The following is a 13,891-nucleotide window of genomic DNA, read 5'->3' on the forward strand; positions in this document are numbered from 1 at the left end:
TTATTGTCATGTGTACCAATTAAGGTACAGTGATATGCGAATTACCATACAGCCATACTAAAAAAAAAGCAACAAGACACACAACTACATAAAAATTACCATAAACATCCACCACAGCGGATTCCCACGTTCCCCACTGTGATGGAAGGCAACAAAGTCCAAGCTCAGCGGGTCAGGCAGCAAGAATCGGAAGAAGGGTCCAGATTCAAATTGTGGCCCATACATGTTCTCCAGAGATGCAGCTGAGGTACTTGTGTTCTATATACCTTTTATTAACTGCTCTTTGTGATCAGGGCATTATAAACCAGTTGATATTATGCAATGTGTTAACAATCGTCTCAGCTTATTGTGCTCAATGTTCAGCTCAAGGTGGAGGCTGAGCTCTGAACATTGTACACTGCTGCCCTCTGCTGCCCTCTGCTGGTGATGATCTTGTGATGAAACAGTAAATGGGAACCTGTGAAAGTTTATGCTGCTTAGTTCAGTTCAGTTTAGTTTAGAGATACAGCATGGAAACAAACCCTTTGGCCCTATGAATGTGGGAGGAAACCGGAGCACCCGGAGGAAACCCATGCGGTGACAGGGAGAACGTGCAAACTCCGTAAAAACAGCACCCGTGGTCAGGATCGAACCTGGAATCTCCGGGACTGTAAGGCAGCAACTCTACCGCTGTGCCACTCTGCCGGTTATTTCAACTCAGGGATGTTTTCAGTAATGGGAAAGTCTAGAACCAGAGGGCTCAGTCTCAAGAATAAAAGGGTATACCTTTAGAATGGAGATAAGGAGGGATTTCTTTAGCCAGAGTGCAGTGAGACCAACCTCATCTGCCCACACATGATCCATGCCCCTCCATCCCCTCCATATCCAGATGCCTAAAAGAATAAGGACATAGTCATGCAGATAAAGCACAGAGACAAGCCTTTTAGCCCATCTAGGCCGTGTCAACCATCAACCACCTATTTATACAAATCCTCTATTAATCCCATTTTTTATTCTTCCCAATTTCCCATGAATTCCTCCCAGATTCCTCATCCTCCTCATTCCTCATCCTCATCCCAGCAGTGCCACAAATGGCAGTGCAGGCCAAGTCACTGGGTATTTTTAAAGTGGAGATTAATAGGTTCTTGATTAGTAGGGCGTCAAGAATTATGGGGAGAAGGGAGGAGAGTGGGGGAAACAGATCAGCCATGATTGAATGGCACAGCAGATGCAATGGGCCGAATGGCGTAACTACATAGTTCTGGTCTAACTACATTGGAAGCAGAGGCTGGAATCTGGAGCCAAAAAAACTGCTGGTTGAACTCAGCAGGTCAGAAAGCATTCATGGAGGGAACTGGACAGTCGATGCTTTGGGTCTCTTCATCTGGACTCAACTTTTCTCTTCATACATCAACGCTATCTTGCCCCCCCACCTCCCCTCCAGTTATTTCCCACCTACATTGACGACACCATAGATTTTAGCTTTAGAGAAACAGGCCCTCCAGCCCACCGAGTCGGCACCGACCAGCGATCCTCATACACTAGCAATATCCAACACACCAGGGACAATTTACAATCTTTACCGGCCAATTAACCTGCAAACCTGTACGTCTTTGCAGTGTGGGAGGATGTCGGAGCATCCATAGTAAACCCACATGGTCACATGGGGAGAACGTGCAAACTCTCTACAGACAGCACCCAGTCAAGATCGAACTCTGGTTTCTGGCACTGTGAGGCAGCAACTCTACCGCCGTGGTACAAGATGCACCTCGTATGAGATCCACCATGTTAACAGCTTCCATACCCTGGATTCAACCATATTATCTTTACCATGGATGTCCAGTTCACATCTCCATCCTCCGCCAGAAAGGACAAGGGATCTTCCACTTCTTTCTTGGTTGTAGATCTAACCCGTTCCCCTCCTCACCCGGTGGAACTTGTCTTCAACGATAACAAATTTCTACTTGGATATCTCTCACTTTCCACATATCGAAGGTGTAACCATGGGCAAGCACAAGGACTCTAGCTATAACTGTCTCTCCGCTGGCTATGTGGAGCAGTCTTCCTTCCAATGTGTAAGAAGGAACTGCAGATGTGGGTTTATACCGTGGAAAGACACACAATGCTGGAGCAACTCAGCAGGTCAGGCAGCATCTCTGGAGAGAAGGAATAGGTAATGTTTTGGGTCGAGACCCTTCCTTCGTAAGAAGGAACTGCAGATGCTGGTGTACACTGTCGATAGACACAAAATGCTGGAGTAACTCAGCGAGTCAGGCAGCATTCCACAGCCAACAATGGACCATTGTGGGCTCCACCTTTCCTGGGTCATCGGTGCCGGCTCTGATTCGTTCTGACCATTTTCATACCTCTAGTTTCCCTCTCCCCCGACTCTTAGTCTTAAGAATGGTCTCGATCCGAAACGTCACCTATTCATTTCCTCCAGAGATGCTGCCTGACCCGCTGAGTTACTCCAGCATTTTGTGTCTATCTTCAGTCTTTTTCCAAGCTTATCCATCACCGCTCACTTCGCAACTCGTCCTCTGCTTCATTATAAACAAGGCAAAATCAGATTTTGTGTCCAGTTGTACAATCAAAACTTTATTAACAGAAACTTTAGGCATTAATGCAAAATATTTAGAAACCACTTAATTCTCCACTCTGTACCCAAAATATGATGCTGTATGTCATAAATCAATGTGTTACAAACCTTCAGGGCCCGACAGCTAACAATCTTTGGTTTGAAATGAAATTTTTTGACAGAATTGGAAACGTGTTTGCATTTTATTGTCATCTGTAAAACACCACCTTAAGATCGATGCATTATTAGTTGAAGATGGTTGGGGAATGTACTATCACAAGCATTTAAGAGACAATTGGACAGCTACATGGAAGGGAAAAGCTTAGAGGGATGTGGACCGAACGTGGGCAGATGGGACAAGTATAGATAGGGCATGTAGGTCTGTGTGGGCAGGATGGGCCGAAGGGCCTGTTTCCATGCTGGATGACTCTGAGATGTTTGTGAGCATCAAGGGACTGTGGCTGAGAATAAATCATGGCAGATGGATCTGGTGTACCTGTGGAATGGGGCAGAGGTTCCTAACCTTGATAAACCTCCAATAACCTAACCCCAAGGGCTAGCTAGGGTTTACACCAACCTACATGCCCAACTGGTATCAGGTTGCAGCAGCCCAACAGAGGTGACATGTACAACGCTTGTAGAATGAATTTTCTTGCTTCTCTCCATTATTGGGTGAGGGAGTGGCTTCGATAAAACACATGGGAATCAATGGGCCATGCGGTGATCTGTAGACCATCATTTGTTAGTGCCTAGCAAAGCTTTGAGGGCCTGGTTGGTTTACAATGATCAACTATGTGAATGTTTCTCTGTGATTATAACGCCCCATCTCACACAACTATTTCTCACCATCAATTTTTCCCACATATCCATGATTCTAACCAGGTTTCCGTTTGTGATTTGTGCTGCCATTGTGAATTGAAGACTGTTCCCGCCCTAGGAAGCTGTTCCTAGAGTCATACGGCACAGAAACAAGCCCTTCGGCCCAATTTGCCTATGCTGACCAAGGTGCCCCATCTACACCAAGTCCCATTTTGGCCCATATCCCTCTAAAATGGACACAACATGCCGGAGTAACTCAGCAGGTCAGGCAGCATTCCTGGAGAAGATGGGTAGGTGATGTTTCGGGTCAGGACCCTTCTTCAGACTGAGTCCGTGCCAGCAGAAGTCGCCTATCCATGTTCTCCAGAGATGCTGCCTGACCCGCTGTGTTACTCCAACATTTTATGCCCATCTTAGGTATAAACCAGCACCTGCAGTTCCTGGTTATCACATCCCTCTAATTCTTGCCTATTCATGCACCTGTCCAAATGTCTATTGAATGTTAGAATACCCGCCCCAACTACCTCCTCTGGCAGCTCGTTTCATGAACACACCACCGCTCTGTGTGAAGGGTTACCCACCCAGGCCAGCGCAAAGAGAAGGCAGCAACTAATGTCTGAACCTTGTCACATTCACCTTGGTTAGGCCCTGTGGTCCACCCCTTTCACACCATGTACCCACACTAGCATTAACATCTATCCCACGCCAGGCCCAGACCTTGACTGGTAGATGGAGACCGATCTACCAGCCAATCCCCGTTCCAGATCACCCCCTTCAACGTCTCTTCTGTCACGGAAGTACTAGAATGTAGAACAGTACACACAGGAACAGGCCCTTCGGCCCACAATGTGTTTGCTGAACATGATGTCAATATATGTGAGCCATCTCCCTCCATCCCCTACATATCCAAATGTTTATCTACCAGCGTTAGATTAGTAAGGGTGCCTAGGTTTATGGGGAGTAGGCAAGAGAATGGGTTGAGAGAAAAAGATAGATCAGCCATGATTGAATGGCAGAGTGGACACAGTGGGTTGAATGGCCTCATTCTTCATCTATGACATATGAACTTATGGACAGCGTCTCTAATCCACTTCCCTTTCTCCCCTCCCCTTTCCACCCCTCCTCCTTCCCTGTGCCCCAATTGGACATGCACCAATTTCTCTCCACCCCCTCCCCTTCCACATACATTCCTTCCTCTGGCTTCACAATTCACACTCCTTCTACCCTTATCTGACATCTTTTGTCTTTGTCCAACCATCTGCCCACCAAAAACTCCCCTCAACTATATCCAACTATCACTCGCCAGGCTTTGTTCTGCCCCCTCCTCTCTTCCAGCTTTCTAGCCCCAGACCCATCCCCCACTACAATCAGACTGAAGAAGGGCCTCGACCTGAAGCGTCATCTATCCATGTTCTCCAGAGATGATGCCTGACCTGCTGAGTTACTCCAGCACTTTGTGTCTATTTTTCTTAATTGTGTCACTATCATCGGCTTCCCCCGCCACCTTTGACAGTGTGTACCAGGCACTTACCACCCTCTGTGTAAAAAACCCCATCTACTTTAGTTCACAATTGAATTCTTATTTTGTTTGTTAGCAGATAAACCAATGTACAAAAAAAAAGAAAGATAATGAACACTAGAGTAACTCCTCCAGGATTTGGTGTCTTTCTTTGGTAAACCAGCATTTGCAGTTCTTCTTCATTACACAAATAAATTGCTGGAGGAACTCAGCATGTCAGATAGCTGATCACAAGAAACAGTAGTTGTTAGAATCTTGAACAAAATGCTGAAGAAACTCAACGGGTCAGGCAGCATCACCCCGAAAACTAGCACTATCCTGCACACTAGGGACTATTTACCATTTGCTGAAGCCAACTAACCTACAAACCTGCACGTCTTTGGTGTGTGGGAGGAGCTGGAGCACCCGGAGAAAACCCACACAGTCACAGGGAGAAAGTACAAACTCCGTACAGACAGCACCCGAGGTCAGGAACGAACCTGGGTCTCTGGCGCTGTAAAGCAGCAACTCTATCGCTGTGCCACCCCGTCGCACTTTCTGACCTGACCTGGTCCTAACCTGAAACATCATCTCTCCCTTTGGAGTGTGGGAGGAAATCGGAGCACCTGGAGAAAACCCACGTGGTCATATTAATCCGAGTCAAATTAATCCGTTTCCCGCCACGGATGCTGTCAGACCCACAGAGATCCTCCAGCATTTTGTGTCTATCTTCAGTTTCTGCTCCAGATTCGAGCATCTGCAGTCTCTGTGCAATAGTCCCAGAATTGGCTAATCACAGTCCACACACAACTTGCTTTGAACCTGGGCTTTAGTGATCAAAACAATTTATTGGAAGGTAAAAACAATGACAGTTTAGTTCTTCAGCATGTAACAGAATCTGTACCTCACAAATAATATGGTACTGGTCAAAATAGCATTGACATTCATTGTATAACCCAACTGTAAATTCTAAAGGTGTTGACTCCACAAGGGCTCAAAGCTTGTCGTGGAACTGGAGATTAGAACAAAGTAAACATTTTCTTGACTCTTCTCATGACGAGCGTTGTCACAGAAACAGAACATTTTGCGAATGTTCGGCCAGTCAGGCAGCCTCTGTGGAAATGCAAAAAGTTACCGCTTCGCGAGAAACGTGCTGATAGATGGCACAGTAGCGCAGCCGGTGGAGTTGCCATCTCACAGTGCCAGAGACCCGGGTTCGACCCCGACCTCGGGTGCGTGCAGCCTGTGTGGAGTCTGCACGTTCTCCCCGTGTGACCTCCCACATCCCAAAGACGTGCGGCTTTGTCGGTTTACTGGCCTCTGTAAATGACCCCTTGGATGTTGGGAGTGGATGCGAGAGTGGGGCAACATAGAACTAGTGTGAATGGGTGATCGATGATCAGACTGGACTCGGTGGGCTGAAGGACCTGTATCTCTAAATAAAACATCTTTTAAAAAAAAAGGAAAACCAGTCAACCAGAAATGTTAACTCAATGTCTTCTCTCCACAGGAGTTTTTAACGTGTATTCCTGGGATATTTGGTTTAGGAATGACCCCTTCACACCCCTTTCTCCAACTTTCTCAATCACTCCCTACATTGACCTAGGGTGATCACGGTGGCGCTGCAGTAGAGTTGCTGCCTTACAGCAAACGCAGCGTCCGGAGACCTGGGTTTGATCCCGACTAAGGGTGCTGTCTGTACGGAGTTTGTATGTTCTCCCCGTGACCTGCGTGGGTTTTCTCCGAGATCTTAGGTTTCCTCCCACACTCCAAAGCCAATTACCCTACAGGTTTGTAGGTTGACTGGCATGGTAAATGTAAAAACTGTCCCTAGTGTGTGTAGGATAATGTTAATGTGCGGGGATCGCTGGTCGCCGCGGGCCCGGTGGGCCGAAGGGCCTGTTTCCGCGCTGTATCTCTCAACTAAACTAAACCAGGGACAATTTTCAGAAGCCAAATAACCCACAAACTCGCACAGGTATGGGATATGGGGAAGGAACTGCAGCACCCGGAAGAAACCTACAAGGTCACAGAACAGAACGTGCAAACTCCACACTGACAGCACCCGTGGTCAGGATCGAAGCTGTGTCTCTGGAGCAGTTTGATTACAGCACCAAGAGTATTTTGTTTAGAATTAACGTGCCCTCTGAACTTGAGCTCTGTGCTAATTAGTGACCCAAACATACTCCCTCCTGTCATCAGGTCCACCCTGACACTGGTCCACGAAGGGAAAGAGAGAGAGAACCATTTCAATTACTGATGACCTTCCCCAAAGTTTCTATCTTCACAGGGTCACTAGCCGTGCCCTCCATCTTCTCAGAAGCAGACTCATAATCGATCAGTCTCTCGTCATTCCCCTCGTTGGGCTCAAGTTCTCTTCAAGGCACTTTTCCGTCAAGTCTTTTTCTCTTCCTTGCATTTTTGTGCGAGCAGCGAGACTTCGTTATAGTTAGCGTGGTCTACATTCGTCGGAGTTAGACTGGAGTGAGGTTTGGATCCCTCTGAAGCCCACATCACAGGGAGGGTGAACGGACTGCGCGGATGTTGCCAACATTAGCACGAGAGAGGCATAAAGTAGCAGCAGGTCCCAGAGGCAACAACACCTGACTACAGGGTAAAACCAAAAAATAAACATTCAGTCCAGAGGCCCTGAAACGATTTTGAGGCTTCTTCAGATCTTCAATTAACCCTTTACAGCCCTCATAATACCAATGCCGTCGATTCGATCTGTCGTTTGGAGTGTTATGCATTTGGGTTGTTCCCAAGAAGAAACCCAGAGACATTGGTGCTTCAATTACTGGGGCCTCCTATAGTTAGTTTCTTCCCCCCCCCCCCCCCCCCCCTCCCCCCCCCCCCCTCCCCTGTTCATTTACAATACCGCTTCGCAACTTGAAAACGTCGGCAGGATTTGGATCAGGTGAGCTGCAAAGGATTAAAAGTTCTCGTCCAGCCGATGAAAATAATTAAAAATTCCCCAACTTGGTTCGTCTACAGCCTCGAAGGAGATGGTCATTGGGATGAGTGAGATGGAAAGAGGGAGACATGTTCCCAAGGACAAGATGGACTTATTGTAATGCCCACAGGGACAGAAGGAGTCTCCAAAGACCCAGGAGACCGCTGGCAATCCTAATAAGCCCTAGTACTTATTATTGCTATCCATAGCCTTGAATATAAGAAGTAATTCCTACACACTAGAACATAAGGTGATGGGTGTTAGTGTCATAGTGGTTTTAATAGTGAGGGAAGTGTCTATTCACTCAGGAGGTCCATGTAAACCTTGTGCAGAGAAGGTTGGTGCCAGGCACAGCAGCGTGGCATCTCCTTAGTCCTTGCCATCGCTCCCAGGATTGTCTCCACGGTCGCCCCCCCCCTCGAGGTCACTGCACGATGGCGCTCCGGGGCATCCGCTCAGCGCGGGAAGGCAGCTCGTGGGTGCGCCGGTTCCTCCCCTTCCTCGTCTCCTGGAGGTGCTTCCACTTGGCTTGCAAGGGGCGCAGGGAGTCGCGCTTGTGCTTCGGCTGCTTGTGCCTCCGCCTCCATGCCTGCTGGCAGATCTCCTCCACCGTCTTCATGCCGGGGTGGTCCACCAGCTGCAGGAAGTCACGGTACCACACCTTCTGGTTGGGGTGGCTCGCCGCCGCCGGCACCGGCACCGGCGCCTCCCTGCCCTGCAGCTCGTCCGCTTGCTCCAGCCCGATCACCTCCAGCGAGATCTGCATCAGGGTCTGGGTGAAGTCGTGCTCCATGGAGTGGCAGAAGAACGTGCCGCCGTTCTTGCGTTGGACGCTGCGGAGCAGTAGGCCGCGCTCGGTCTGGACAACGTGCTCATCCAAGTGGACCTGGGGGAGAAGAACACACAACGTCAATGCAGGCCAACACCTCCAACAGACCTGGCACTGAGGAAGATTCGGAGCGTTCAACAGCACTGGGCCTGTCTGTACTCACTGGAGGTTAGAAGAATGAGGGGGGAGGGACCTCATAGAAACATACCGAGTAATGAAAGGCTTGGATAGAGTGGATGTGGAGGATGTTTCCACTAGTGGGAGGAGTCTAGGACTAGAGGTCATAGCCTCAGAATTAAAGGAATTTCTTTTAGGAAAGAGATGAGGAATTTCTTTAGTCAGAGGGAGGTGAATCTGTGGAATCTGCAGAAGGCTGTGGAGGCAAAGTCAGTGGATATTTTTAAGGCAGAGGTAGATAAGACTTGATTAGTACAGGTGTCAGGGGTTATGGGGAGAAGACAGGAGAATGGGGTTAGGAGGGAGAGATAGATCAGCCATGATTGAATGGCGGAGTAAACTTGATTGGCCGAAAGGGCCAATTCTGCTGCTATCGCTTATGATCTTATGATCAACTGTCTCTCCTAGTCAACAACTCACTGTTTCAGGTTTTTAGATTAATTATAAAAGCCTATGTATTATTACGTTATAATTATAATAAATATGATTATAAAACACAAAGCCAACATCCAAATTCAGGGAGATTCTTCCCAGTTGTTATCGGCCAACGGAACCATCCTATCATCAACTAGAGTGGTCCTAAGCCACTATCTACCTCATTGGAGACCCTCGGACTATAATCGGACTTTACTGGACTTTATTTTGCACTAAACTTAGTGTAAGCCTGTACTCGCTGGAGTTTAGAAGGATTTATTTTAGAGATACAGTGCGGAACTTGGCCCTTCGGCCCACCGGGTCCGCGGCGACCAGCGATCCCCGCACATTAACACCATCCTACACCCACTAGGGACAATTTTTACATTTACCAAGCCAATTAACCTACAAACCTGTACGTCTTTGGAGTGTGGGTGGAAACCGAAGATCTCGGAGAAAACCCACGCAGGTCACGGGGAGAAAGTACAAACTCCGTAGAGACAGCACCCGTAGTCGGGATTGAACTGGGGTCTCCGGCGCTGCATTCGCTGTAAGGCTACCAGGATGAAGAGGGGCCTCATTGAAACTCACCGAATAGTGAAAGGCCTGGATAGAGTAGATGTGGAGAGGATGTGTCCACTAATGGGAGAATCTAGGACTAGAGGTCATAGCCTCAGAATAAAAGGGCATTCATTTGGAAGGAGATGAGGAGGAATATCTTCAGTCGGAGGGTGAATTCATTGCTACAGAGGGCTGTCAATGGGTATTTTTAAGGCAGAGATAGATTCTTGATTAGTACAGGTGTCAGGGGTTATGGGGAGAAGGCAGGAGAATGGGACTGAGAGGGAAAGATAGATCAGCCATGATTGAATGGCGGAGTGGACAATGGGCCGAATGACCTAATACTGCTCCTATCACATAAACAAAAGATTTTCTCTCCACACGAGCCAATAAACGAAAACTCAACAAAACTCAAGAAACAAAGTGGTCATAGAGTCACACAGTGTGGAAAGACCCTTCGGCCCAAATTGCCCACTGACATGCCTCTTCTACACTAGTCCACTTACCTGTGTCCGGCTCATATTCCTTTTAACCTAGCCTATCCATGTACCTGTCTAAATGTTTCTTAAACTTTGCAATGATACCTGTCTCAACTACTCCTCCGGCAGCTCGCTCCATACACCCACCACCCTTTGTGTAAAAAAGTTGCCCCTCAGCTTCCTATTAAATCTTCCCCCCCTCAACTTAATCCTATGTCCTCTGGTTCTCGATTCCCCAACTCTGGACAAAAGACGCTGTACATTTACCCGATCTATTCCTCCAAGTTTTAGACTGATTTAGGCTGATGTGCAGGTTTGTAGGCTAATTGGCTTCTGTAACCTTTTTTCTATGGTTTGTATGGAAACTTATTATCTATTTTATGTAAAGCACTTTGGTGTCAATGCGAGTTGACTTAAAACGTGCGATATAAATAAAACTTACTTACTTACTTACTAGTGTGTAGGATGGAACTAGTGTACGGGCGATTGTTGGTCAGCATGCACTCGGTGGGCTGAAAGGCCTGTTTCCTTGCCTAATACTCTAAATCTCTGAAACTCTAAATCATGAGCTACGTTTGCTAAAAACCATTGAAGGGAGAATACATTCACAGGGCACAGTGTACATATCCACACATGTGTGTACACAGCTGTATGAAGAGAGCAATTGCAACTTTGTACACATGGTTCCCTTCACCCATCCTGGTCTCCCATCAGGAAGGCTTCTGCAGTGGGGCCAGAAATCAAGGAACTAGGATGGCAGGATTATAGTCTTTAAACCAAACCAATGCTTGTAGTTTCAGTAAGAGGGGTATAGTTTTGTGAAGTTTACTTTAGTTTGGTTTGGTTTAGTTTGGTTCAGTTTAGTTGATTGTCACGTGTACAGTGAAAAGCATGTTTGTTGCGTGCTATCCAGTCAGCGTTTAGTTTAGTTTAGTGTCGTTTATTGTCACGTGCACCAGGGCACAGTTCAAAGCTTTTTTTGTTACGTACTATCCAATCAGCGGAAAGACTATGCATGATTACAATCAGGCTGCCCACTGTGTACAGGTAGGTAATAAAGGAATAATGTTAAGTGTACGTTCAAGTCCAGAAAAGTCCTAATAAAGATAGTGCAAGGATCTACATTGAGGTAGATGGAAGGTCAGGACTGCTCTTCAGTTGGTGATAGGTTGGTTCATAGTTTGGAAGCTCCGACAATAATGAGAGGCAGGACTTTTCGAAACGCGGAGAAAACATTTTTTCTCCTCGAATCTCATGAAGATCGCAGCTGTTAGCGAAGGTCCGTGACCCTCAGCTTCTCCATAACTAAACGCCAGCTTTAATCACAAGGGGCACGAGCTTGAATTACACTGGTGGAGCTGACTGATTCTGCTCAGAGCTAAAGATTAAAAACCTATAAAGGGCGTAGGGAGAAACCGTTCCCACCGGCAGCTGGATCTGCAACAAGAGTTTGCAGCTGGAAGATAATTGGGCAAAAACTCCAAAGCAACAGGACTTTTAGAACAAAGCCAGCAACATTAATGCTTACGATTTGGAACGGACTGTGTGAAAAGGTGCTGGAAGCAATAATACATTTCTGAAAGAGAAACACCATAAAAACAAAACAGAAAGCCATGGGGCTGTGAAGCAAAAGCAATGGAGTGGAACTGCCTAAGGTTGCACAGAGATAGCACGGGTAGAATGGGCTGAGTGGCCTCCATGTTGTTTTATGGTAGCGCTGTAATCGATTCCAATTCAATTTGTTATAAAATGGGCAGGAATTGTCCAGCAGAGATGGAGCTGTTGCTAAGCAGATGATGTCAAGGTAACCACTTTCATTAAACTACAGTCAAGCAATCTGACCTAAATAACATAGATTTATAAGTTCATGTTATAGGGACAGAATTAGACCATTTGGCCCATCAAGTCCACTCAGCCATTCAATCATGGCTGACCTATCTTTTCCTCCCATACAGATAGAATGAACTGAAGATGCTGGTTTACAAAACAAGATACAAAGTGCTGGAGTAATTCAGCGGGTCAGGCAGCGTCTCTGGAGAAAGAGGATAGGCAACGTTTTGGGTTGAGATCTTTTTTCAGCCTCAATGTGGAGAGGGGGTGGGGGGAGAAAGCTGGAAGAAAGGTGTGGGCGGGTCAAAGCTTGGCAAGTGATAGGTGGATACAGATGGGGGGAGGGTCTGATATGCAGGTAGTCAGGCAAAGGCCAGAGATAAAAAAGACAAAATAAATGTTAGATGATGCTGTTCTGAGGCTATGTCCTCTGGTCCTAGACTCTCCCACTAGTGGATAGATCCTCTCCACATCAACTCTACCCAGGCCTTTCGTAATTCTGTACATTTTATTGAGATCCCCTCATCCTTCTAAAGTGCAGCGAGCACAGGCCCAGACCCTCATGTTAACTCAATCGCCACTAGGGTCGTTCCCGTACACCTCTCTTGATCAATATCCCAGGAATTTTTCTCACCTTGTCCTTGGGGGCGTTGGGGCGTCTCTGGAAGGTCCATGTGACCTGGGCCTGCAGGGATTTGGGGATACACTCCAAGAACGAACTGCTGCCCTCCACTCCATACAACTTCTTCTCCGTGACCCTGTGCCGATGTCGATCTGTAAAAGTTATTGTCCGGGGTTAACACGCTGGATCAAAAACCACCTCACCTCCAATCTTAGAAAAGGAATAGGTGACGTTTCGGGGTCGAGACCCATTGTTAATAAGCTCCTCCCGTCGTCCTTCTAAACTCCAGCGAGCACAGCCCAAAACCATCAAATGCTCCTCAGGCCAGTAGAGCCATCAAATGCTCCTCAGGCCAGTAGAGCCATCAAGTACTCGTTTACATCAGGTAAGGCATAATCCCACAATAAATGGAGATTGTGAACTGCAGATAAACGTACCTCCCGAACACAGAGTGCTGGGATCTCCATTCCTCACATCCTGACGCCGGAACCTCCTACAAAGAGACACAAACATACGATCAGCTGGTCCTGTAGAAGGCCCTTTAAGAGTGTCTTTAAGCAGCACGGTGTCGCAGCTGGTAGAGCTGCTGCCTCATAGCGCCCGAGACACGGGTTCACGATGCTGAAGCGTGTCAGTGCGCCCCCGTCTGTACTGCCCCTTGCCTCTGGGACAATGGTTTGTGGTTTGTGAGTTCGAACCGTGTTTCAAGGTTTGAAAATCACAATCCAGGTGCATTAGTGATGGGCTCGGGAAATCACATCAAATAAGTCAGTGATTCAAGCCACACTCGGGAGAAGCTGACGTTTTGTAGTCTGTGACGCTAATGAGAGGCAGGAGTCCTCCAAATCCAGATTAAAGCTTCACCCATTCACTTTAGACTTTAAAGATACAGCACGGAAACAGGCCCTTCAGCGCACTGACTCCGCGCAGGCCCGTGATCACCCCGTACACTGGCACCATCTTACACACTAGGATAGGGCACATCTACACTATCTTACAAACTTGGACATCTTTAGACTGTGGGAGGAAACCGGAGCACCCAGGGAAAGCCCACACGGTCACAAGGAGAATGTACAAATTCCATACAGCCAGCACCCGTAGTCAGGATCGAACCCGGGTCTCTGGCGCTGTGAGGCAGTAGCTCCACCATTG

General features: G+C 47.4%; 1 protein-coding gene and 1 long non-coding RNA gene across 6 annotated transcripts in view; both read right to left on the minus strand.

Annotated features, from left to right (window-relative positions):
• Positions 1-2,558: 2,558 nt before the first annotated feature.
• On the minus strand, positions 2,559-6,476 carry LOC116983326. The gene is made up of 2 exons (XR_004414671.1): positions 6,302-6,476; positions 2,559-2,976 (listed from the first exon to the last, which is right to left on the minus strand). It is a non-coding gene; the product is annotated as an uncharacterized LOC116983326 (long non-coding RNA).
• A 240-nt stretch (positions 6,477-6,716) lies between these two features.
• LOC116983325 (semaphorin-3B-like) overlaps positions 6,717-13,891 on the minus strand; it is a 261,802-nt gene continuing 254,627 nt past the window's right edge. For all 5 annotated transcript variants that reach the window (XM_033037035.1, XM_033037033.1, XM_033037036.1 and 2 more), the window contains exons 16-18: positions 13,177-13,232; positions 12,752-12,891; positions 6,717-8,713 (exon numbers count right to left, since the gene is read on the minus strand). In XM_033037035.1, coding sequence (XP_032892926.1) covers positions 8,252-8,713; positions 12,752-12,891; positions 13,177-13,232 — 658 coding nt within the window. In that variant the 3' untranslated portion in view covers positions 6,717-8,251. The remainder of the gene's footprint in view (positions 8,714-12,751; positions 12,892-13,176; positions 13,233-13,891) is intronic.

This window comes from Amblyraja radiata, chromosome 18 (genome assembly GCF_010909765.2).
Source record: "Amblyraja radiata isolate CabotCenter1 chromosome 18, sAmbRad1.1.pri, whole genome shotgun sequence".
NCBI classification, from domain to species: Eukaryota; Metazoa; Chordata; class Chondrichthyes; order Rajiformes; family Rajidae; genus Amblyraja; species Amblyraja radiata.